This window comes from Centropristis striata, chromosome 18, assembly GCF_030273125.1.
Source record: "Centropristis striata isolate RG_2023a ecotype Rhode Island chromosome 18, C.striata_1.0, whole genome shotgun sequence".
In the NCBI taxonomy this organism is placed as follows: domain Eukaryota; kingdom Metazoa; phylum Chordata; class Actinopteri; order Perciformes; family Serranidae; genus Centropristis; species Centropristis striata.
This window is the reverse complement of record NC_081534.1, coordinates 5604173-5631606: the sequence shown is the minus strand read 5'-3', so window position 1 is coordinate 5631606 and position 27434 is coordinate 5604173. Positions and strand designations below refer to the sequence as shown.

Sequence of the window (27434 nt, the reverse complement as noted above, 5' to 3'; positions counted from 1 at the left end):
AATTAAAATCAGGTGTACGCAGCTAACTAGACAAGCTATGAATGTACTCCTTGGAAACAGCGGGCACATCGTATCGTGCCAGGGATTCAAATCCTGTTTTCCCAGCAAGGAAAAATGCAATCAGAAGAAGCAAAGAGGAAGTGACATTTTTAATACTGGCATGTCTAATACTTGAGGGCGGCTTTCTGCATACCCACGGAGGGCTGTCTTTATCCAAACTGACATTTTAGCCCAGACGGACAGGGCAGAAAGAGCTGACAGGTTTGTCTCAGCTCGGTGTCAGACAAGCTGACTTTTAGCGCTAAAATATACTCCAACACACGCACCACTTAACCACTTACAAAGAACAAAATGTGCAACAGACCTCTGGCTCCACATATTTGAAATTGCATAACTGTTCAAACAATGAAAATGAGATAAAGAGACACTTGATTCACCTACCAAAAAGCCTTCGGATTTTACATGATGGCGTATGGATAATAAATGAAAGCTAAGGTGAGAAATAAAGTATTTGTCATCAATCAGCTGGTCTGGTTCTGAGGACTTGTCTTCTGAGAGATGGATATTTTTTTTGCTGTTATTGTGAATGCAAATGGCACACAGCAAGTCTGTGATAGGATGACAACACATACAGTAGAAGCTAATAAATCAAATCCAGGCAGCAGAGTGTGAAGATTGTTTACCTTCCTGCTCCTCAGAGAGAGATAAAGGCATCTCAGAAAGCCTGTGCTACTTAGTATTTAAGGAGAATTTTGGAGTGTATATTTTGAATTTCAACTGAAGTGGAAATGTCAAGGAAAAAGAACATAATATCCTCCATGCTTGACAAATATATAGCCACATTATATTTTCTTTTGTAGTATTAACGTTCTGAATTATATAATCAAATTGGATGCATCGTCAGTTTATGTCAAATAGTATAAAGTAACAAAACACAGACTTCAAGCTGTGAAGCAATATTTCCTCCTGTAGCTATGTGTAATGTTCTTGGCTTTCCTCATAAAAGTGGCTGGTTTTCTTTAAGACCCCATGGTGAGCCTGTCTGCTTTGGAAATGTAAAGTTTCATCTTTTTCTGGATGATAGTGGAGTTTCACGATGTGATAGAACAATTGTAGTTCCCCTCTCTTATCTGAAGCTAATTCAAAAGCAGCTCTCCGCTGCCACCCTGCCTCCCCCATCTCCGTTCTGTCTCCCTCATCCAGCTTCCCCGGCGTTTGCCTCTTTAAACTTTAATCATCTCATATTCGATACATTTCACACCAACTCGTCACAAGGTTATCCCAGCTTTCAAAAGACGCCTTCCCCTTTTAGCCTCAACCTCAGTGAAGATTCTGTGATTTCACAATCTCCCAGTCTATTCATTACCTGGGCTCCCTGACACAACGGTGATGTTCACATGGAGAGGTTTTCTTGATGCAGATTTTGGAATAAAAAGCTTAATAAAAAAATAAAAGAACAAGAGCTAGAATATTGCTAATGCACTACAGAGGTGAAGCGCAGTCACATCACACTGTCAATCAACACCGCAGTTGCCTTAAAAATGTTGAATGTTTCAAAGCTGCTGAATTGTAATTTGTTCGCTTTGTCACTGTGAGCAGGAAAGTAACGCATGCCTCGTTCTGGTTGCAAAAGAAAAAAAACCTTCGAAGAGACATGCTTTTTCTGTGTTTTCTTTCTTTCTTTTTTATGATTGTGTCAGAGTAAGGCCATGGCGCCTGCTGTTCTCTGGATACCATGTTGTGTTGACCACAGTATGGGGTCTGCTTCAATCCATTGGCTGGCTGACCTGGCTCAAATCAATGACCAAAAACACACAATGTGTGATTTCAAGACGCACTTTATTGATTGGGGCTGTCACTGCTCGGAAATTGGGCCTTTTTTCCCCTCTTTTCTTTTTTTTTTTTTTCTCACAATGCTTACCTCAGCTTAAAAGAAACTTTTTGCAAGCATCTCAAAATCAACTTTCAAATCCTGTATTAAAACAAAATATGACAAGCGTGGATGTATTTATTGTAAAAGAATCACTGCCAGATGGTTACAACTATCACGGGATGTGGTTTGTGTGGAGACGTGCTCAACAGAACAGCACGCTCTATGTGGCCTTGCCGGGGGAAAAGCACTTTTAATGGACTGCCAGCAGCAGGTATTATAGATTATAGAGGATCAAACAGCAGTCGGTATTGTAGCTGAAGCTAGAGTTACACTCCTTGTTTTAATAAATAGAACTGAAGGTAAATATCAAATGTATCCATCATTGGTTTATGTGCTACCTTGTATTCCTGGAAGCTGTACTGTGTTCAGACTGTACAATGAATAAAATGTACAGCAGCTACAAAGAACATTATCAACATGAAGCTAAAAAAAAAAAAAGACAGACAGACAGATAGACAGACAGACAGAAAAAAAAGACAGAAATCCTGGAAACTAACATTATACCTTGTCATGACTGACTGAAATACTCAAAACCTTTTGCAGTACTACTAGCCACACCAAATAAGCAAGAACGAAGAAAGAAATTTAAATTTGACTTGCCAATGAGAAAACTTTTCTTATCCTAGTTCCACACAAATATAGAATACCAATAACATTGTTAAAATAGTACAAAATGTACAGAATCTCTTTAAATCTTCCATACTGAACTTGCCCTCTCTAGACCTGCTTTAGTGCTACAGCGACCTGACCTGAATACCGTAAACTTAAACTTAATGAATGTGAATATATTTTCTATAAGTTTTGTTTCCAGCAACATTAAACTAACGAGATGGCTAAAGGCTAAAAGAATCCCTCATTCTGCTGTCTTGAGGCTGCTCTGTGGGTCAGAAATATCCAACAGAGTAAATGAATGGGATGTAAACTTTCTGAACAAAAATGCCAGTGAAACAGAGAATCAACATAAGCCTACAGGCAAAAGGCCCACACTCACAACAGTTATTAGTTTGCAGCACTCCTTAGATCAATATGTAACTGTATATTATTCTATTTAATGTGGGTTCAACCTAAATCCCAGCACTGCTGTTATTAAATATCAAGGGATGATGGATTTTATATTTCATATTAAAGGCTTAGGCAATAAAGGGAAATGCATGTTTCAATAGATTCATGTGTTAATGTGTTATCAGACTCAAACTTCAGCTTGCCTATGTGTAAACTTTGTAAGCATTTAACCTAGCAAGATCCTTTTTCAGAATTTCTTGTTTTTTTATTTTAGGCGCAAATGTTTTGTGAATCATCTGTAGACCAATCTCTGACATGTCATCACACAATTTAATGGGTGTTATCAGCGGTCATCCCCATAAGCATGGGAAAGTAGAGGCCTGCCCCACCTGCTAGTAGGTCCAGACGGTTGTTATCAGTCCATTCAATGGCTGGTCACTGTTCCCTTACATTTCACATTTGTTGGCAGGTTTATGCTCCAAAAAGTAGTGTTTAGTTTTAGATAATAAAAAAAGTATGTGGTTAGATTTAGGTAAAACATCATGGTTGGGATTGAAAATGTAAAATGGTTTGGATCAAAGCTTGTGTTAATTATAATAAATATACTGTATAATTATAGTTAGTATTTATAGTACAGTTATTTTTCATACCAAGGATAAGAACCCTGTGTGTACTTTCAGTCAGACAGTGTGTGCCTATAAATACTATAAAATGTTATTATTTTCAATGTAGATCTGTTTAACCACACTTAGCTGCCAACAGGCTGAGCTGCATGGAAAGTATTAAATCCAATAACTTACAACGTAGCAACCACTTCATTTGAGAGAAGTCCATTTAATTATTGCTTAGTAAATTGAGTGGAATTGATACTTTAAGAAAATGGCACTGTGGATCACAGTACGACTTGAATGCCGTAGTATGGCATACAAAGTGAAACTTTCCATTGACGTGTAAAAGTCATATTTATCAGCAGGACACAGAAACGGTGCTTATTAACAACGTGGACTTAGTGTGTGCAGTGACTATACAGGCGTAACAACTGCACAAAAATACATAAAAATTAATTAATGGCCCGACTGGGGATACCAAAGTGTAGCTCTAAATGAACTATAATTCACTGTTCCATGTGGTTAGCTTTACATCAGGATGGACAATGTGACCAGATGGTACTTTTCAACTCTCAGCATTTGTCCTACACACACCCACACACATATGCACACCTACACACGTGCCTGCACACACAGCACTACCATGCCAACCACAGAACTCTGCACTGGATCAGTAAAGCTGCAGCAAGCCACATGAAGGAAGATTATTTTTTACCAGAACCCAGAAAACGCCAAAGCTAAACAATACACCTGCTCTCTGTCCCGTTTCATATTCAGAGAAAGGATTACTCTATTTGTTTGTCTTAAAGACAGATTAATATGTGCAATGGCTTCACTTTCAGACACACTCTCATGCCTGTACATGTCTAGCTATTGGACTGTGTCCCCACTCGGGCTGCAGTGTTTATAAAGAGAGAGTCTCCAAACAGTAGAGATCAATAATGGCCTGTCAGCTTTTTAGTGTAGCCATGGACAGAGCAGAGACACGGGGACCATGGAGAGAGAGAGCTGCATCCGTCCGTCAGACTCTTTGTGACCCCCAACAGCTTTGATCGAAGATGACAGAAAAAGAGAGAGCAAGTGAGGACAGCAGACAGCCAGGAAGAAGACAGAAAGACAGGATCCAGTGGTACTGGGCAGCTCTTGAGGCCCCAGTTTCTTTTTTTAGGCCATAATTAAAGCAGAGCCAGACTCTGGGTATTTCCCTTTTTAACTGTTGCTGGTCTCTGTTGCCTGCCTTACAAAGGACTGTCAAATACAAGACAAAGTAGAAAGGTAAATCCCTGAATAACGCCAATAGATTGGCATCTAAGGGAAAAATCTGCATTATATGTGCTGCATGTACGCACACACATTCACACATATACTGTACCTTTAAAGAAATGTGCACTCACGTTTAAAGCAAGGCACCTAATTGCTCTGGCAGCCATTGAATGATGACAATGGCCACGGTGGGAGTTGGTGAGACTTTGTTGGGATGTATGTAATTATTCAGCCGCACAAAAGGAGGGGCCGATTCAGTGCCAGAGCAGATTTACTGTGTCTGTGGTCAGTGCATTCAGCAGGGTATCTAATGATGCGCACTTACTGGCTAAATTACCAGAGCATTGTTTACCTCTGCTCTTAGAGTGCAAGCCCCACCGAGAGCAAGAGACCGAAGAGGTGCCAGTGTAAAGAAAAGCCCACATGGATCTGCAAAAGTTCAAATTAAAGCAAATGATCTGATAGTGAAGAGGGGTGTCAAGAGAAGATGAATGGTATCCATGGAAGCAGAGGCAGGGGAGAGGCTGAAATGTCTAACTCTTTTTTGGTAAAGGCCCCTCTCTTCACACACTGCTGACAGCCAGCTAGCTAGCAAATCCCTGGGCGAGGGGGTGGAGAACACAAAATGTACAGCTCACGACTAGATATTTCCAAGCTGTATTTTTCAGTGGAAGATACACAAACACAAATGTGATATATAGTTAAATCAGGAATATATACACATAAGTCAAACTCAAATATTGCGATATCTGACACTTAAGTATCTTGGTTGGTGTCTTACCTATTGGAGCAAAAATCATGCTCAATATATGCCCTGGTGATAATCTATATCTAAGCTCTACCAATATTAACCTCTTCAACTCTCTGCTGAAGCTGGTGTCTGTAGCAAACTTTTGTCCTTTATAAGGCTGTAGCAGGCTCAAGTTCAGCTACAGTTAAAATACTGGTGAAACAATAATATGAATATGCTGGCCATGAAAATTTAATTAATACAGAAATGTCAAAAGTTTTTGAAACCAAGTCACAGGAAGGATTTTTCTATGGTGTTCCTCAAGGAATTTGTGTTATGTGGTACTGAAGAGGGATTTTGACATTTTTTGCCAATTCTTTAATTTTTTGCCAATTCGTCAATGGGCACCTCCACCCCCCTACAAAGAATACAAAAGTAAGGGTTAAGAAAGAAGTTTGAAAAGGAGATTTCTGCATCCGCTCCAGAAGTAAGTTTTATTTTAAAATGTATTACTCAGGGATTTTATGGTGATATGGTTCTTTTTTGTTTGCTTGTTATGAAAAGCACCACCTTTAGCCATCACTTCTGACAGCAGCACCCATTTGAGCCACTGTCAGAGGTCATTTACATAATGAAAGAACGAAATTACCAAGAAGGGCAAAGGCAGGACAAGCCTGCCATTTGGCAGAGAGAGAAAATGAAGATGGAAGGAAAATGGTTTGGCAAGAAAGGGGCATTGGACAGAGAGAGTGCAGAGAGAGCAGCAGGACTGGAGTGAGGGATAAGGGAGGAGAGTGCAGGAGGCAGCAGACAGAGAGAGAGAAAGAGAGAGAGAGAGAGAGAGAGAGAGAGAGAGAGCGGAAGGGCTTGAAGAGTGAGACAGTTGAACCATGACAGGCATGCCAGTGAGTTGGACAGTGCAGAAACATTTGGAGAAAGTGGGAGATGAGAACTGGAAAACAGAGAGAGAAGCTGGAAAGCCTCAAAAGCATGGGGAAAGTTGGAGTTTATGTCCACTTGGGGAGTCTTCACGGATTAAAAAGTTGAGACAGGGAGAAACGAAGACTGGAAAGAAACTTAATAGAACAGGAGGAATTACAGTTTTCCAAGACAAGTCAGAGGGCAGCAGGTGTTGTGGCATCCGTTTGGACGAGGCTCTTACCTTGGCAGATGCGGAAGCCACCGATCCTGCTGCCGTGATGCCTCGCTTGACCGCTATGTCGCTACTCGATGTTGTCACGGCAACTGTGACTGGGGTGGGGAGGAGGGAGGGGATGACTGGGAGGGGAAGGAGCCCCGGACGGTTGTTGCCATTGACGACGGCAGAGGCACAGCTATGATTGGCTCCTCCATTGTGGAGGCCAGAAGGACGGATGTCTCTCCGCTCCCAGGGTCCCCGGTAGTCCCTCTCAAAGCGGTGGTGGTGGCGTGACATCACTTCCTCTTCCTCTCAGAGGGAAAAACGGGGGCAGGCCTGCAGGAAATAGAAAAGAAGAGGGTATAGGTTAAATGTTATGCATGCAAATGGAGGGAAGAGATACAGACACAGAGAGCAGATTTTAAAGATACAAAAAGACCTAGACAAAGAAAAAGGGAGACACCAAGTGAATTAAGGAGAGAGCATGTTGACATGAAGGTGTAAATGCTCAAAGCATCTGCTCCCAATGCACCTGACTGACATGAACACACTGCGGCTCATTTGTTGCCTCTAATTCCTATTCTCCCAGTCATTAACGAGGGCTGCGACAAGAGAGAGAGAAATGAGCACTGCTACGCGGGTCTATAAAAAACACCATCAGTGCCAACACCATAAGGAGCTAAATTTGTTTCGGCATCTAAGCTCAGCAACGAGAGGTTAAAGCAATAGGGCCAATCGAGATGCAAACAGGTACGGGCTAAGTCAAGTTGTTCCGAGGACAGCACTGCAGTATCATGACCTTGTGGTCAAAACTCATTCATCTGAATAGATAAATACCCCTGCAATTACAGCTCATCTCATACATCTAATGGCTGGTTAATTCAATCAGATTGCCCTTGAAGTGCATTTGAGGGTTCTCCCCTTTTCAAGCACAGCGGGCTGTGATAGGCTAAGAGGCGACAGCGAGCTGGAATTACATCAGTATGGGGTATGGCGCTATTGTGTAGCATGAGCAGCGTATCACTCTATATTATATCATAAATCAAAGCGACACAGGATCTGAGAAGTGAAATCCATCACTGAGGGGTTTGTAGCGCATTGTACTCCTCCTCCACCAAAGGCACGTTATGCTTCCCGAGCCCTTGATAACAGATGAAATAAATAAATAACAACCTCAAACCAGGTTCAGCGAGCCCCATGCAAAATCCCCTGGTCTGTAAGGAGAGAATGACAGCGGATGATAGGTCTTTATTCTGCACGCTGGGGTCTGTCACGCTGCTTCTTGCCTCACAGAGGAGCGAACGCCTTGAAATGCCAGCTTCTCTGTGTGTAGCTCTGTGTGTGTTCAGTGTACAAAAGCAGTGCAAGTGAATGGTTGTGTATGCACGTACTGTTTTGGCAGGATGTAATGAGCACACGCATGTTCAAAACTCTAGTGTAGTATGTGAGTGTGTTTGAGCAGGCTGTTGGAAATGAAAGGTTCTTTGTAAAGCTTTGATGGAGGCGATACACAACGCAGCCTGTGGTGGGAGCACCGGCCCTTCTGTATCCGTAGCTTGCTGTGACCATCCATTATTTCACTCGCTAAAATACTCACTCCTTCCTTTATGTCTGTTTCTGTTGTGCTCCTTTTCATTCTTTTACATCATGCATTTTATTCTCTCTCTCAAACCCCCTCTTCGTTTATTTCTTTCCCATACAGGGTCTGCTCTGTCCAAATACAGCAAGCTGATAGAGCCAGATGGAGCTACTAAAAGCTGTGGGACAACACTCTCACGCTCTCTTTCGCACTCACTCTGCAATAACCTTTCTCCCTTTCCACAATAACCCCTTTTAACAACCTAAAAATTTCCAATAGAATAAGCTTGTATTATCTCTAAAAATGTTTGAGACAGAGAGAGTAACAAGGTGCCGGTCCGGTGGAACAATGGCAGAGTTAGTGCCAGGTAATATTCTCTTATCACACAAGCTCCACACATCAGCTGAGAAAGAAGAGGGCAGGCAGAAAATTCCTCCACATAAAAACATGAAGACGAAGAGGAAAAAGAAAAAAAGAAAAGGGCGTTATCTCTACAATAGTCAGAATTGGGGGCAGAGTGCATTTGCATTCACAATTCTGTACTATTTATTTTTACCAATCCTTTTCAGATTTGAAGTGGGTACATGCCATTGTGCATTCACTGAGCTTCAGAGTCTAGACTGCTTTGTGATTCACCGCAAACTCGACTAGTGTTTTGTCTTCTTGTAAACCTGCAGGAACTACAGGGCACTACTAGAGAACAAAACCATTAGATAATGCAGAAGAGAACTGTTTCTAAAGAGCCCACACAAGAGAGCTTTGTGGGATAACCTTCAGTAAAGCTGAAATATACAGTATAGGTAAAAATAATTAAAAGTAAATAAAGAACGGTGTTTCAACCAGAAATGCTTTAAATACGGGGGATAATAGTGGCTTAGTAGTCCACAGCATGTGCAATGTATAAATGTATAAGAAGCCGAGGGTTTTAATCCTCTCCTCCCTCAGTCTGTCCTATTTTTAATAAAAGAAAAGTGGGTAATACTTTAAGAGAGCAGATGAGGAACTCGTTACTTATGCAAGTATCATGTGAAATGGTCATTTATATTTTTAATTTGGTGGCATTATTCAGGGAGTATTCATAATGAAAATTGTATGACCAAAGTTTTCATATATAATGCCAAAAAAGGTAGTTGTAAGCATTGTTAAAATTCCACAAATGATAAGACTTTCAATTTAATTTTTTTAAATGTAATTCAATTTAAACATGTACATCGTTATACTTTCAAGTCTCGATTTGTAAAGACATACAGATCATTGGTGTGATGCCCCGTCAACTGTCATTTTCAAATTGTTCTTAAAAAGGATATGCTACAGCCAGCATAGTATCCAGTGTGAATGATATGACTCCCATATGTTTTTTTGGTATCACACTGAGGCCATATGGTCAATAGTAAAGGATTTGTGATTTAGATCATTAAAATTGAAAGCTTAGTTAAATCGAACGAAATTGTGACACATCTGCTGTTGAGGTAAACGACTAAACTAAATTGCTGTTACATGTTACATATGCTCTTATATTATTTAAGTTTGTATAATATTTAATGTAATGTCTTAATAATTTATTATCAGTGACTATGCACTCAAATGTTTTGCTATTGTTCTTTCTTTAAAGTCCTAGAATTACAGTACATTTATTTTTTGTTATTACACTGGAGATAGCTCCATAGTGCTGGTAAGATGGTAGAAAAGTCTGAAACGACTTCCTGTTCATGATGTTCATAGGAATCATGTCACTGATCCAGTGTGAGAGTCGGTGTGATGTGGAACATTTGGACCAGAATCATCTGGCGTGATATTGTCATCTAAAACTTAAGAAAAATAAGCAAAAATTGTTATGTTGCATCTACCTCCCATTATACAAGGTTTCATTTCCAAATCAGATATCTTTGAACATCATTCTTTTTCCTTTGATACAGAGTGTAAATGCAGGTTGTTTGAGGTAGTTTGTACAAAATGATGAATGTTTTTCTGAAGAGAAGCATCTCACATTACCATGCTTCAATTTCACTCACTTACGCGAGTGGCATTTTCAGAATGTTGGCACTACGTTTCAATATGTGCACAATCCGCTAAGTGAATTCTTGTCATCCTTGCACTATGCATGTCAGTATGTACTGTGTAACCGGAGGCTGGCAACTGATCCCTGCGTCGCTGAGACAAATCCCACTACATTTATGGTCCGTGGTGAACAGAAGGATTTAAGCTACTAATTACAGACGCATTTAATTCCTTTCACAACGGCATTTCGGCAACTCCTTTAAGGTCTGTACGTCCGTGTATGAGCTCACATCACCTTGAGGCTGAGAGTGTGTGTTTGTGAGGGTAAGTACAAGGAGGCGATAAAAGAAATTTCGCTCTTGGAGGTGCCTGTGGAAACCAACACCCAACACACCTGTGGACCCTGCCAGACCAGATAAACGCTTAAATACATCACATCTACAATGACACTTTGCTCTGCGCCGCACTGCTCTAGGGAGAAGGTGCCAATAAAGATTTCCCCATTTTCTTTCACATCCAATAAAGTCACTGTCAGCTCTGGACAAAACAACGGGCCTTCAGAGGAGAAGAGATGATAACCTTTGCTGCAAGGCTCTGCATGTTAAACCAACCTTTTTAAGTGCCTTTTCAATTTCATAAGAAACTAATGACAGCATTCCAGTCATACCCTACAGCAATTAATGAGGCTCTTCAGCTCCTGCAATCCTGTCAGCATGTTAATAATCTTACCTGAAGGTATCAGACTTTCCCACGCCAAATGCTATTTTCTCACTCACACTCCTACTTAAAATAACAGCTGAAGACTGAGAATCCTTCGCAGAGAGATGAAAATCTAAACAAATGATTAAAATCACTAATCCTCTAGAAGCGCAAATAGTAACAAAAAGCCTCTGGTTTCCATCCGGAACAGAAGAGCCGAAAAAGAAAGTGAGAAATACCGTGTCAGCAATCAAACCTAATGAGCTGACTGACTGGCTGACTGGCATATCCATTGTGTTGTCAGTCACGTCAGGAGTTAAAAGCAGTCAGCTGCAGAGGAGGCAGAGTGTGTGTGTGTTGGTCGCTGGGTGTTTTTTGACTATTCTAGCACTGCTGATGCGTCAGAATCAAAATTGCACCCAGCATACAATGTACCAAATGTGTGTGCAATTGAGACAGAAAGGTGCGACTGTGTGGGCGTGTAGATACGTATGAAAGAGATGCCGTTAAAGCAGCGGTGGATTTTGAGGCAATGGGGCTCTGGGCACAAACATGCAAAAGGCTTTCCCACTGACCCTACACAGGAGCAGACACACAGGTTAGAGGCTCTTTCTGTTGTTGTTTGGTGTCTCTGTGCAGTCATTATGTGCCTCTCTGTGGTTTTGCAGTTGTTTTTTTAATTTATAATTGTTTTGGTTTATTTATATATTTTTCTTCTCCTGTGGTTATTCTCTGTCTCTATGTATTTGTTTTGCTCATTTCATAGTGCCTCTTTGTAGTTGTTTTGTATGTCTTTGTGTTCATTTTGAGTCTTTGTAGTCCTGTTGTATCCCTCTGTTATTTATTTTTCATCTTTTCATAGTCGTAGTAGGTCTCTTTGGCTACATTCACAAAAGTGGCCCAAATCCAAAAGAAAAAAAAAATCTCTTTTTTTTTTATTTTTTTTTTTTTATAGTGTGAACAGCACAAATCACATGGAATCCAATTTTTCAAAAGTTCAGACCTGGGTCACTTTCAAATGTGGTCCGAAATCGATTGGAGGTCCGATGTTTTCCAATGCGACATCAGTCTGAACAGTCATGTCACATTTTATGCGACTTTTGCGCCACTCTACAGCGAGGTTAGACAGCGTGTGGTAACTAGTGTCTTGTGGAGAAGCGCTGACAGATGTAGGCAAAGGTATGCCTTGACATCCTAAAATTTTGGATGAAGTCTGTTTCTGTAAAGCTATTTAAGTCACGGTTCCGCCACTCCTGGGTCCGACTTCTCATCCGCACACACCTCCATACAGAAATAGCAGCCGTTGCTTTACAAAAAAGCCAGTTAAAAATCACGCTGCGTGTTGTTCTTAGGACCTGCAGTTTACACGAGAGTCTGATATAGGCCTCATTTAAAAAAAAAATGTGAACAGCCTGACAAAAACAATCAGATCTGTGCAAAAAAATCCAAATTGACCATTAAGACCTGCAGTCTGAACATAGCCTTTGTGTCTCTGTGCAGCTGTTTTGCTTCTTGTTGGACTTGTTTTGGTCTCCTGGTAGTCTTCTTGTGTCTCTTTGTAGTGCTTTATTTTTCTCTGTGGTCATTTTGCATCTTTTCGTGGCCGGTGTGTTCCTTGAAGTAACGCTTTCATCATCGTGACCTCATTGCTTTCACCATGGGGATGCAACGCATGTTCCTGTGTGAGTTTTCCATGCATCAGTTATCTTCAATAACTTCGGTTCCTGAGCAATAGCAAAGTGATTAGCCAAAACAAAAAGTTGTCTGGCAGGTGGGAACGTGAGACACACACCCTAAAGAACAGCATCTGTCACTCCGAGGCGGCACGCAGCATGTCTGAGACTGTGTGACAGAGCTGCGTTAACAAAGCCATGTGGGAATACGCAGGGAGCCGCAGATAGACGTGAGGAAAGAAGGAGCATAACAGATGGACAGTAACGTGGCAGCGACAGGGAGACAGTGAGCCAGTGTGAGTGAGCGAGCAAATGAGATATAACAGCAGTATCAGTGTGTGTAAGCCTGAAATAGAGAGACGGGTGTTAAGGATGTGATCAGGGTGGGGTGGAGCAGGATGTCTGTGCTAGGGTGTGATGTTTGCCTTGCTGGCACATTCTGCTTTGCTTTTAATACCCCCAGCTACGGATACTCCCCAAGAGAAAGGGCTCCATTTCCAATCTGTAGTAGTGTTTACCTCTATTGACCCGGTGACAGCCCAGCTTTCACCACACTCACACACTAACACACATAAAGAGCCACCTGCTACACTCTGGGCTAATGATCAATTCGTCCATCAGCATGTCTGGATGGTACAAATGAGGACCAGGGATAGTAGGGATACTGTAACTTTACGAGGACAAGATATTGCTGTAAATGAGGAGCCCTGTGGGAATCGTGCACAGACAACCACAAACACACACACTCTGTCACAAGCACACATGCTCGCTCACACGCACGTCGCATATACACCCATACAATGGTAGACCAGTAAATGTGCTGACAGTTCCTCCAGGACAACAGAGGTATTCATCCTGATATTTAAATAATGGGAGAGACTGTTGGTACAGGAATAGCCTGGAGCAAGGCGAGCCAGAGTCTCTGGCTTTTTAAATTCTCCACCTCAGCTCGAGTCTGTACCGCCAAAGATCGTCATGTCTCAATTTGGATGGTGCATCTTTCACGTCCAGGCCTGTTAAGATAATTACAACTTATTTTATGATATATGATACACGATAATTTTGGCTGTTCTCGATATTGCCCATTGTCTACAAGTAAACATTTTTTTAACTTTATAATATCACTAGGACTTTAGCCAACATGATGCCCAACAAACACCAGGGGTTTACTGACTATTATAAAACTTAGACGCGGAACCTACGTATGTTGGCTAAACAGAAAGAAAATAAATAAAAAATTCTGAGAAATGTTTTATTGTAATTTCTGGGTCTGTTGTTTGACTTATTGAGGATATTCTAATATATTTTTCCCATTCATGTGTAAATATTCTTAAGAATTGAAACATTGCACTTGAAAGAGTGTATCATATTAGTGGTATAAATTGGTCTTAAAAATGACAATAATATCGTTTATCGCAATCATTTCTGGGATATAATGTCAAATGAAAATAGTTATCATGACAGGACTATTCATACATACATACAATTCATTATACATTATTAAATGTAGTTATCACAGTTAGTTCCCTAACATTCAATATCTTAGCACAACTATGAATAATAGGAAAAATTCAGAGCAGGAACTACATTTTTTTTTTACCCTGCACCAGCTAAACACCCAAGGAAGAAGCACCGCTGTGCACAAGGTGTTTTAAAATCATTTTTTAATCATAGAACTGCTTTTTGTGTAATTTTTATGTTGTGAATCTCTGCATGCAAACTATTAATTAAAATCAATACAGTGCTTTTGAGAATCAATACAGGATCACAAAACATAATATTGCAAAACTCTCATATATTGATATATTCTTACAACAAAGAAATTTTCTTTATTCAGAGATTTTTTTTTTCCAGCATCTTCAGGATTTTTTTTTCACTTCTGTTTTTCACAAGTATTGATTGATGAAGCAAACGGGTCTGCCACAAAAGAACCAGGGGCTTCCTGGGTATTTTAAGCTTTTTCCTCTTCAGGACAGGTTACAGGAGAAACCTAATTGATGTTCCAGAAGACAGGGAAAGTACAACAGAGCGGAAGCTAGAGGAAAGGCGAACACAGGAAAGGAAAAATGGAGTTTTGTGTCTATCTCATGAGCTCTTACATGATTTTGTGTGAATGTGTGTGTGTGTGTGTGTGTGTGTGTGTGTGTGTGTGTGTGTGGAGGCGAGGCGTGGGGGGGGTTGCAGAGAGGAAGAGAAAGGCCCATCTTCAGGGATGAGAAGCAGCAGAGATGAGCGCAGCTACCTGCTGGCATGGAAACCAACGAGGCCATTGTTGGGATTGATTCTTAGCATTAGCAGGTCCAATTAATCCCAGCGGTTGGAGGGGAATTAGTACTTTGCTACAATTCGTACACCTCATTAGTGGTCTGAGTGGAATCCAGAGACGCAGCACAGTCAGCAGTGGATCATAAAAAAACATAGGACGTCTCGAAACAGAGCCAACCAGCTTAGGCACCATTCAGACCATAAATAGCTTTCATTTTAGCAGATGATTAGAGGCATGTAGGCTGGTTTTACTTAAACAGCTGCAGCTACAGGACAACTGGGAAGCATTTGACATTGAAATAAACCTGAACCACAGGGTAGTCAGCCGTCATTCTGAGCAGACCCTAGCACTAATCTGAATCCAGCACCTCACATTCCTTATCTCATCTGCCTATTAGGATTTTCACAGAGGAGATGATAGTGAGAGATGGCACTTTGTACATTAATCTGACACCTTGATGGATGAAACACTGGTGGGTGACATGCACACACTGCCTCATTTTGCCAAAGACAGACACTTCCTGATCATCTTCTCTTTGATAAAGCATGCAGGCACAGGCCAAATCATTCAAAGAGGATAAAAAAGGGATAAAGTGTATTAGGTAGACAGAGAGAAAAAGAAGTAAAAAGAAGATGAGGCCAAGGGTTACTTTTTCTTAAGATTAAGAAATATTGCATATACCTGCACCACTGACAGCAAACTTCCCCCGCAGTGTGCATCAGCACAATTCTTTTTAGCAGAGCAATAATAAGTCAAACTTTTTTTTCAATGTGGAAAAAAAGGCAGCTGTATGCGTGTGTACTGCATGTGTGTTTTTGTGGGGGATACGACATGATGCAAGGGTTTCCAAGCTGCTTGTTTACTGTAGTTTGAACACACTCTGTTTTTACTTTTCCATGATGAAAACAGCATGGGTCGAGCATCATTTTTCAGTCCAAAAAATGTCATCTCTCACTGGCGTCCGTCCAGACAGTAATGGCCGCAGCGTTATGAAATATTGCAATGACCGAGTTAGTAACACCCTGCCAGTGTTTGGTTGTCAGTATCCCAGGCATGTGATTAGCCTGAGGAACAGAGAGGCTCTGCTACCTCCACCGCCGCACGCTGCTGCTCAGTTAATTAAAACACAGACTTTCAACAAAACTCCACATTATCACAACGGCAAGACACAAAGCTGGAGAAAAACCCTGGGGCTAGTGTGCACACTTTCCCATCCAGCCGTTCTGCATGCTTTTTTTCTATGCGGTGTGGGAGCAGCAGATTTCCAGACGCCAATCATGCAGTGTGTTTATGCGTGTTATGCATGTGTATGTGTGTGTGTGTATTCTCTGTGGCCCATGGCAGCTGTCGCCTTTTCTCTCCCTGCTGCATCCTTTTGCGAATTTCTCTGTTCTCTAAATAAAAACCAACAACGGCATCAAAACAAACAGCTCACACTGCTGATGTCATGCACACACGGCTAGGCAGACGGGCCCATACACACACAAACACTCATGGGCAGTTGGAACAAAAAAAGTGACATGTTCTATGGGCTGCTGCATTATTGCGCCTACTGGGACAAGCGTGTATAAATATATCAATATGCATGTGGGCATGTGCGTCGTTCAGCTTCGGTAGCGGGACACGAGGCAAGTGCAAGAATAGTGACTTAATTATCTAAATGGCTGCTGCGGAGATTACTGAGGGCAGTGAGCATCCATCTCTTTCAACACCACCGGCTTAGAGTGCACGGCCAGGCTGCAGGAGAGATCAAGAGATATAGACATCAATAACAGAGACAGAGCGGCAATGAGAGAGTGAAAAAGAGACGAAGAGAATTAAACGAGAGCAAGAGACGGGAGACAATGTGGAAGAGAGCGAGAGGAGTGGTTACAGTGACAGTGATTTACAACGGAGAAGTTCGCGAGCCGACTGGCCTTCACTATAAAAAGCTGCCATGGCGTGTGGTTGCATCCTCGGCTAAAGAGAGTATGCCGGCAGCAGGGATCATGACATCACCTCTGTCGCCATGGAGATGCCCTGCGCGTTTTCGATCTTGCTCTCCCCCATCATTACCATAGAGATGCTCCGGGGTTGGATTGTATCTTGACCCCCTCGAAGCAACAAAGGCTCTACATTTAGGTCTATCCCTCCCTTACATGAGCGTGCGTTTTTGACTTCTGCAAGGCCGAGCAGTTACAGAGGTCATCCTCAGGCTGGAGGGCCAGTGCTTTGATCCCCTCATGTGCACGTAGCGCTCCAAGAGCCTTTGAGCAAGATATTTAACACCTGCTCAGGGGCCGCAGTGCTGCTGGTTGACCCTGCACCCTTACCACAGGGCAGGAAGAGAATTTCCATTGAGAGGCTGAATGAGGTATATTGTTTGAAAATAAAGAAGATTCACACTGCAAGCACCATCCACTACTTTAGCACTAAAAGGACAATTCAAGTGTTCACTATGTGATTTTCTGCTGCGCTTAATAAAAACATGAAGCGTCTTTGGGTGTCTAGAAAAGCGCTATACAAATTAAATGTATTATTATTCTTATTATAAAAAAAGATGCCATTGGAGTCAGTTTCTCTTTGTTAGAGTTCCTCTTGTGTTCATTATTCAGAAATGATCTGCAGAGGTCACCTCCTCTACAAAACAAAAGGGCTCTATTTAGTGTATTATAAAAATCTGTCTTGAACTGGATAAAAGTCTATATATGACTTATGGCGGGAAAAAATATCAATGGGAAATGGCACCGATACAGAGTGTGTTATTAATAAAATTACAGATTTGTCTGGGTTTGACATTGGTGGAAACATTTGGGATAATGTAAGTAAAATATTACAAAACATAGAACATAAGGCTAGTCGTTTTTAGACATTTTAATGTGGCAATGTTACATATCATACTTTGAACAAAACCCCTGCCACCCAAGACTCCCTGTTCGTTGGCAGAAATGATAAAATGCCTTTATTAAATGTTCTTGTTAAGTCTACATTTTAGAGGAAATTAGAGCTTTTACAGCCAACATTTCCCTTGTTAGAACTTTAAGTGTTGGTTCTTGACTGCAGGGATAGTGGTAGAGAAAGTGTGCCTATGACTGGAAAACTCGCTGGTTTGAATCCCCAGACTGTCTGAGGAAACGCAGAGTGAACAAATAACACTTTCTGCCTTCAACAACTACTGCCAATGCACCGCTGAACAAGATGTACTGTACTGCAACTTCCTGAAGTTATACTTAGTTGTCTCTCTAAACTTGGTCCCATCCAAGTGCAAGACTAGCTGGTGATTTAGTGCTTTGCTAAAGAACAACTCAGCAGTGTGAATACTTGTCCGTATGGGAATAGAATCTTGGTCCTCCAGGTGAGGCATGGTCTTGCCAGTACACTGCCTGATTTTCCCCAAGTGACACCCTAGACAACAGTAACAACCTGGTTAACCATGCAGTTCCCGGCTGAGAACATGTTGAACTCTGAGGGGAAGGAACAGTAAGTCAGTCTTTTGTCGACCAATCAGATAAAGCTTTAGTTGTAGTTGACAATGTGCAAAATTACAGAAATGTATAATAATGTTAAATATTCTTTAAGCAAGTTATTTATGTAAGAAAACAGCTTTCTGCTAAAATTGATGCACATCAAATAGGTCTACTTTTATTGCAGCTCAAAAATCTGTGTCGGTGTCAAAACTCCCAATCAGTCAGACCCTACTTCGCTTTGAAAAGCACCATAAAAAAAATGAATTGCTGCTAACAGATGGACAGACTAACACTTGTAGAATGCCATTTCCAAAGACAATAACGTTGATTTATCATGCATATAATCATGCACAAATTCATTTGATTTTAAAGATATTGACTGTTAATGAGATTTTATGTTTTCCCCGTGAGTAATGGCACTCACTTCCTTAAAAATGTTTATTTCTAAAGAAATAAAATAATAATCATTTGAAAATATGCTGTTCAGAGACACTTCTGATAAGCGAGTTGTTTTTGTGTACTTATAGCTGCATACACAGGGCCTTTTATGGATTTAAATCAAAATGGCACACAACAAGAAAATATCAAATGAATCAAAGACCAATGTTTTCTTCTTCTTTCTTAGAGAGTCTATTACATTAAAGCTAACGCAAAACAGAGTTCAGATGTGCTGCGCACCAAATTCCCAACTCAGTCAGCTCCAATACTTTCTATGATAGTTAATGACAGAGCCTACAGTAAGATGGTATTTTTGCCAAGTTTGCAGCATCTATTTATTGTTTTGTTTTTTTGTCTTACAAAGCACAGTCAGTACAGACATGCATGCATTCATTGGAGAAAATTCCCTCTCACAAACACTACTGCAAACTCAGGTACACATATACACAAAAAAGTACACCCAGGACAGCTCTCTCTCCCTGATTAAGCCAGGCCATCTGTTTGAGTCCCTCGTCACCACTGACGGCTGCTGCGTGTCCAGGCCGGCCTCGGGCGAGCCAGAAATCCCCCAGTGTGATCCAACGGCATATTAATCTCCTCAAATCTCAACCTTTTCAAAAGGGCAGACGCCACGGTAACCTCAGTACAGTTGTTCTGGGCAACATCATCTCACTCTCTCAAATACATGATTCTGTCACTTCTGCCTTATACAACATGAAAAGAGAAGGAAGGGTGAGTGTTTTTCTTTCTCCTCCAATCCTTCTCTTTCTCTCTACTTATCTCATGTCTCTGGGTGCTTTCTCTAAAAGCCATTCTCTGTCTCTGTCCGTCGTTCCATATCTCTATGAACACAGTGGCCTTTCAGAGCGCACAGTGAGTGGCGCTGCAGCCCGGTCTGTCCCGGAGGAGCAGTTGGGAGCGCTATAGATTAATGGCCCAGGAGACAGCCTAGGCAAGTGGAATGAACAAATAGAGAGGGCACTGAAATGACCAAAAAGGGAAAAAAACGAAGAGAGAGGTAATGATAAAGAGAATGAGGCGTACACTAAATTGTAGGAGAGGTACCGACTGGGGGAATGTGTTCTGTCACAGTATAGTTTTATACCCCTGTCACACTGACTGAGTGAATTAAATCTGAATGGGTCGATGTGCGTCATTCAACATGGATTTGCGACCCTCCTCCCATCCAGGTTGGATGAAGGTCGGACATTGCCCAGATTTAGTGAATAGCAGTCTCTATTAGGGATGGAAACTTCATTTAATGCTACATTAAATGACATCTATGAAGATTTACTTTCTACTAGACTAGAAAAAATAAGTAAAAAAACATGAGTGAAGGAAATCTCAGGTAGGCAGGTTAGAGAAAACGTATTTGGTACTTATTAAGATAGAATTATGAATAAGGATTTTTTTTGGATTGGCACTGATGTGTGGGCCTATACAGCTACGGCTGCTGACTAGACTGTGACAATATGTGACAGCAGGCTCATACAGATGGGGTCAAATATAAAATCAGCTTCAACAGTTCATTAATTATCCAATGGGCTAAAATGAACTGATTTCACCAAAGTGATTTATTAAGAAACTAGACTAAAAGTCTACAGTGATGTTTACATGGTATCAATGATATTGCTGATAAGCTGGTTTGCATCATCATAGTTTGGCATGTTGACATGAAACTTTTTGCAAGTTAGCACTAAATAAAAAAGGAGTTAATGCTGTGTCATTCCTGTGCCCATTTTTGGTTAGAAACCAAATATTTTCTACCATCAGCATGCTAACAGGCTAACAATGACAATGCTAATGTACTAATGTTTACCATGTATAATGTTTGCCATGTATATAATCTTAGTGTAGCGTGTTAGCATTGGAATATTTGTTAATTATAGATAGGAATTATAATTAATTATGTTAATTATGATAGGAATGTCAGTAGTTTTGCCCATATTTGGTCAAAAAACAAGAAATTATTTCCATGCTGATGTTTAGTAGATATCCCTAGACTCTAAAGTCACACTACTGGTGTGGCAACATTGCCAACAAGGATTTGCTTTTTGTCAACATGGAAAACAGAGAGCCATTATTACACACAACCATTATTACAATTAACATTGCCAGACATAGGGTCTATGTTTTAAATAGCCATTTAAGGGACAAAGTGGCGATATTTCAAAACCTGGGAATAGGGCTGCATTCCCTACACAAGAGCATCTGTACTTGTGGATGTACAGTATGTATTGTCTTATTTCTGAATTGTCTTTGAGCATCTTGAAAAATAATATGTAGCAAGGCAACTGACGAATTCTAAATATGCCACAAATCTGTAGTGCCTACATTTTTTGCCTGTGCTTGTTTGAATGAATGGATTGTGCTGCAGATACAGTAGATAGTATTACAGTGGGAAATGTTTTTTCCCCTTCTTGCTCCCTATTTGTCTCTCATTTTCACTCTCCTGTTCCCTCCCTCTCTCCCTTACCCATGCCTCAGCTCTCTACTCTCACACACAATCAGCCACGAGTCCAACATAGATGAGAGAGAGAGAGAGAGAGGGAGAGAGAGAGAGACAGAGAGAGACAGAGGGAGAGAGACTAGTGGTGGAGTTGTTGGGCAACATCAGAGATAGCGGAAGTGAAGTGAGAGATAAAAGGAGGAGAGAAAGGAGAGGAGAAACTAGAGGAGGAGGAGGAGGGAAGGCAATGACAGAGGGGGAAAATGAGAAAGCCCAGGGAGATGGAGAAAAAGGTGAAACACACACACACACACACACACATGTTCTTTAATCAATAAGGTGGGAATGTGGACACATGGTAAATCACTTTCCTGGCAATAACAGAGAGCAGCCACTATCTCTCTTTTTAATATGTTGCCAGAGTGTCAGAGGGTGATACACAGCAATATATAGCGTGGAAGAAGGGTGAGAGAGAAGACAGCAAGTGGGGGAGTCATGGGTGTGTGTATGTGTGTATTGGGGGAGCTGTGATGTATAGGCCTGGACGGTTGGTCTGCACTCAGATAAAAGAGGTGAATCATGATTAGGTTGGGTAAAGTGTCCATGTTGGCCTATCCATAGAAACACACACTCACAAAGTGAAAAGCCCGGCTTGTTGGAGAGCCTGTTCTCTCTCTCTCTCTCTATCACACACACACACACACACACACACACACCCCTTATCGTGTGTCCTTTCTCATGAGCTATCAATGCATCAAAACCTGCCCTCCTCAGAACAAGGATCCACTATAAAATGAGAAAAAATTTCATTACAGGGGTAAAAACTATCCCTCTCCACTTCTGGTCACATCGATTTAGGGGATATTGAGGGCCTGGCAACTTTTCCACCTTTGCGTCAGAAATCTGTCTGCCTGTCACCGTCCAGAGAGCCACCAGATTACACAGTGCCCTGGCAGGTTGACCTTCGCTTAACTATCTGACCGCGGGCCACATCATCCTCTATGTCTTTTATTGACTTGATTCCATCTAGCTCAATCTCATCTTCGCTCGCTGTGTTTGAGACCGCTTGGCAAATGTTGTTACCGTAAACGAGAGCGGCTTCTCAATTGACTTGGGTCCCCTTTAAAGTGGTGCTAAATAAGTAATGGGGCGTCTCATCTGCTTTGGCTAGCCAGACGCTGGATGGGTTACAGTAAAGGGAGATTAATGGATGGGCAAATGGAGATAAATGTATGAGCTAAATGCAAGTGCCCGACCGGCCTTTGATGAGACCCAATGACATATGGCGGCAATGCGCAACTGGACAACTGTCAAATTGCAGGTCGATGCTAGGCAGGGGGCAAGGTACAGGTAGACTGATCATCCTTTCACTGATATTCATAGACTTGTTTTAACACTTGACAGATGTTATGATAGCAGCTAAATCTGAGCCTGAATAAGTGACAATGAACTGAGTAATAAACAAAAAAAAAGGCCTGTTACTGTAGGAAGCTAAAATGTGAGTCTGAAATTCAACACCCAAGACCTGGCTTCAGTTACATTGTCAACACAAACTGATGAGAGAGGCTGATTATGTTACCAACTTGCAGGCTGAACTTAGTCATTCCCCTACACAGCAGTAACATGCCTCGTTATATGGTTTAAATATGTCTGAGCTTTGCATTAGTGGTGCCTTTAGTACTGCTCTCCATCACGACTATTCCAAGTAGCATTAAATCCTAATAAAACTAGAAGGACACTCAGAGAGTAAACCTCCGGCAAGGCTTGCTCTTCTTTCAGATTTTTCCATCCCCACATGAATGCAGCACACACGCCCCATCCCGCAATGTTAACGAAAAAAAAAAAAATTGGTTTATCCGTGATGAACAAGTTTCATGAAAATTGGACCTCAGATTTCCTCAGAATCCTGTCAATTTTCTTTTTACAACCGACTAATCTTTTTATTATCAACATAAAGTTAAAGTATACATACTTGTACATTTACACACAAAAAGAGAAGGTGAAAGGATACATACTTGTACATTTACACAAAAAGAGAAGGTGAAAGGATACATACTTGTACATTCACACACAAAAAGAGTTCAGCAACATAACTACCAATAAAAAAAACCTACAATTTAACAGAAAGGGAAAAAAAAGAATCAACTGCAGAAACAAATAGGTTGTTACCTAAAGAAAGAAAGAAAAATGGTTCATGTTGTGAGTGTAGCTGTACCCTCAAAAGGTACGATATACGATTGATTATTCATTTACATCATCTTGCAAGCAAGAATATCTAATATCAAAAGCTCATTATACTTGTGAGTTTCCATAGTAATGTATTGTGCAAATATTATCTTCCTTTAGTTGGACAAATCAAGCAATATTGAAGTCATCAACTTGGACTGGGTAATAATATATCGGCATATTTCCTCTATTCTGACAGTGAAAGAGAAAAAACAGAGAACTGATACATCTGCTATATATTATACAAACATGCAGTCAAAACATACAGTAAACAAAATTGCAGTCCAATCAACAATGTCAGATTGGGGGGCAGCTCCCTAGAGATGAATCCATCAACATGTACTGTGGCTTACATACTGCAGAGCATTTAGGATGTGTTTATTGTGAAATCAACAAGCAAAACTGAAGTTAGCTAGCTTCATTATAATGAATGCTAGGCACTGGATGGTCTGTATGCTTTTGTTGTTCCGAAGCATGTGATCTGACCACTTCACCTATCTTAGAACCTATATGTTCTTCAAAGAGTGTAGTCAGATTTTGGAGACTCATTGGGTGTACTTTGGAGGCCCTTAAAGTCCTCCACCAGACGTATTTACTCAGCCTCCGACCATTCTGATATTCCATCTCTATTTCTGCAACCTACAATATTCACACATATCATTCAGCCACCCCTGCATTTCAGAAAATGTATAGATATTTATGCAAATTACCACAACCTCAGTTTACTTTTGCGAATATTTAATTAATTTGGAATAAAAACAACTTCTGGTGCTTACATTTGGCATGATTCCCTTGCCTGTCACATACACTGGTCAGGTTTGAGACGCCCACACTCTGGAAGGCAGATATGACTGTATGCAAATGCTGGTAAAACAGACAGACCAAGGCAGCTCTCATCTCGCCTTTGTTCCTGTAGCCTTATTTTTCTGATGGCGTTGTTGACGGGCCAAACCACACACAGCACAAACCCTGCAACAATCAATTCAACTCAATTTAATCTTAATTAGCTGGCCACAAAGAGCTGCACATCACTACCGATGTAGATGAGGCGTCTCGCTCTCCCTCTATCTGCTTCTCTCTTTAAAGTCATTTGAATGTTGCTCGAAATTTCACACGACACATTTTAATGACATGTAGGTCTAATGATCTGTGTTAAGTCCAAGCTTGTAACAAACCCGTGACACATGGGCAAGACCAACCACTTTGCTTTCTTTTCATCTGCATCAAATGAGAGAGGGCCTATCATCTGATTTGCATCAAAGGAATTGCTATGGACAACACAGGATCTGTCAATGCTGCCATGTAAGCAGGCTTTTAACCAGTCGCTTCTCATTTCCAATGCAAGATATTAACTGTTTGAACCAAGCTTTTTTCATATTCAATGGCTGAAATATGAGCTATGGTATGGCTCTGGTGTATTCCACAATGCCCTAAGGTCCTGTATAAAGAAATGTGCTTAAATCAGATGGGCTCCCATGTAAAAAAAGGTTTCAGATTCTGTGTAACACTCCCCTACCAGTTCCTACACTGGGGCTTTGTAAAAACTGAAGATAATGGATGTCTCCATGGGCACATGTTCATAAATAAAACAAGCCGAGCTACTCGCCTGGTATTAACTGCACTTTTCACATAGAATGGGAAATCGATGCTAATGGAACACATGCAAAGCAAATAGGGACAGTTCTGTGGCCTTTTGACCTCTGGTGGCAACAAACACGGCTGTGCATGTAGAGAGCAAATTCAGAGAGAAACCTGCATCCAGCGAGGAATAAAATGTGGATAATATTCCCTGCGCTCAGCAGTGTCAGTAAAAAAAGGCTGTGAAATGTAGAATTTGATATGCTGTGAGGGTCAGCCCTAGGTTCTGTGGGAGCGGTGGAAAAGCAGATGAGCCAGAAATGGAAGGGGAGTTTGTTTGTGTACAGCAGGCTAAACAAGCAGGGGCACTACTATGAATTCATACCCTATGTATGGATAGACTGAGATCTGAGCTATGACAGCAGCAGCATACAAAAACATATTAAGGCTTAAAAGATACTCCCACAGCACCAGTGGTTTATACTGTGGAGCAGGCATTTGGTCCAGGTCTTAGGCAATTCGCAAGGCATTATGGTCCAAGTCTCAAGGAAGTCCCAAGTCATTATTTCTTGTACAATTCAAAACATAAATCATAATGAGTCATAATGGCATCATCCTCCATCCAGAATCAACAGCATCATTAGTTTACTAATAATTGATAACGGTCATTTAATGTGGTGATAAATTATGCATGGAAATTTAAAAATGCAATCAACATTAAAATTTAACTTCAATCAATGGTTATCAGGCTAACGTTAGCTAGCTACGGAGTTGTGAGAGAACAGATCTTAGCTGGTTAACATTAGCTAACATCAGCCCTCACAGACACTTGACAAAACACAAGGGTTTTCAAATAATGAACAAAGTTTGATAAGCAGGTCTTTGCCTTTTTCTGTGAAAATCTAGAATCTGAAAGCAATGACTCTTGGAACGAGCATGATGATAATGATCGGATCTGACCCACAGACCAGATAGTCTTGTGAGAACCTTGACTGGAAGGGTGCATTCCTTGTAACTCTACCCAAACACTTTTAATATTAGTTTAAACAGTTTAAATATGTAATATTTAATATTTAAAATGAAAACAAAAATGAGCAAAAAACAAGTAATTCGAGTCATTATGTCTCAAGTCAAGTCATGCATCTTTAACTTCCAAGTCCACGTCAAGACAAAAGTTGTTTTTTTCTGTCAAGTCAAGTTGCAATTCATCAAAACAGTGACTCTAATCGACTCAAGTTCAAGTCATAATGATTCAAGTCCACATCTCTGCTGTGGAGCCAAATGTTAAGGCTGCTGCAAGACAGATATGTGATTTGTGTGGGAGGGCTAAAGGAAGAAAGTTAAGGAAACAAAGAGGGATGAGATAGAGGGGGAAAAAGTGGCGAGGGGGGGGATTCAGAGCAGAGCAATAATTTACAGGTATTGTAAAAGCAGGGCTGGCGGGGACATCAGTAAAACAAAAATGCCAAAGCGCTCTCTGGAGGGAGTGTGGTTTTATACATTTCGACAGACATTTTTCATCAGAGGAGAGTGGAACACTTTCTCAAGTAGTCCCTCCAGAACATTCAAGTAGGGCGAGGTGCTTTCTTTGGAGCCATTTTTTAATTGCCCTGTAAAGTTGAATTCAAAAGATGACAAGGAGCGCTGATGGAAATATCTGAATTGTAAAGACATGTAATCTTCGGAATGTGTTATTATGCACAGTTCAACGTTTATCCTTTCATGATCCATTAGTTGTACAAAACTGTTAGCATTCTGGATTTTTTTGTATTCTTTCAATGATGCTGCTGACATTGATTCACACTTTCTACCCCTCTTTACGCCTGGCTCCCTCTAAAGCCCGAGCACACAGCGACGGGTTAGGGGACTGCTATTTCATACGCTCCCTCAGGCCCCTTCACTTTGATAAAGGTTGCATACCTCCGGGCATTTTTGAGAACATTTTCCACTCTCTCCTGACACTTCCACCTTGCAACCCCTGTCCCCCCTCTCAGCACGCCCTTTCCCTCCGGCACAGTGCAGTTTAACGACCGTGACACAGCGTGCCGGCTGGATAATCCCAGCGAGACCGAAGCGCCATTAGGAAAAGGAGGCCGCTAAAATGCCAAACCATATTACCAACCCCCCCTCGTCCTGCCCCTATACTGGGTTCCCTCACTGTCTCTTTCTCACAGAGGGCACCTGGTAACGCATCTCTTCATTAATGCATGGAAGCAGGGGGAGTGTCTCACACACAAACACACACACACACACACACACACACAACTTCTCAGTTCCTCACACAGCCACTTATCTATGGTGAAAAGCATGACTACATTGCTGGTGCCCTCTGACAGTGGGGGCCAGGGGGAAAGGGAGGGAGGTGTGTATGTGTGTGTGAGACCTCAAAGCAACAGTCTAGTTTAGAG

At 41.2% G+C, this 27434-nt stretch overlaps 1 protein-coding gene across 8 annotated transcripts in view; it reads right to left on the bottom strand.

The window, feature by feature from the left end:
* LOC131991319 (kelch-like protein 29) overlaps positions 1-27434 on the bottom strand; it is a 233969-nt gene that overhangs the window by 150186 nt on the left and 56349 nt on the right. For all 8 annotated transcript variants that reach the window (XM_059356683.1, XM_059356687.1, XM_059356690.1 and 5 more), the window contains exon 3: positions 6699-7010. In XM_059356683.1, coding sequence (XP_059212666.1) covers positions 6699-6971 — 273 coding nt within the window. In that variant the 5' untranslated portion in view covers positions 6972-7010. The remainder of the gene's footprint in view (positions 1-6698; positions 7011-27434) is intronic.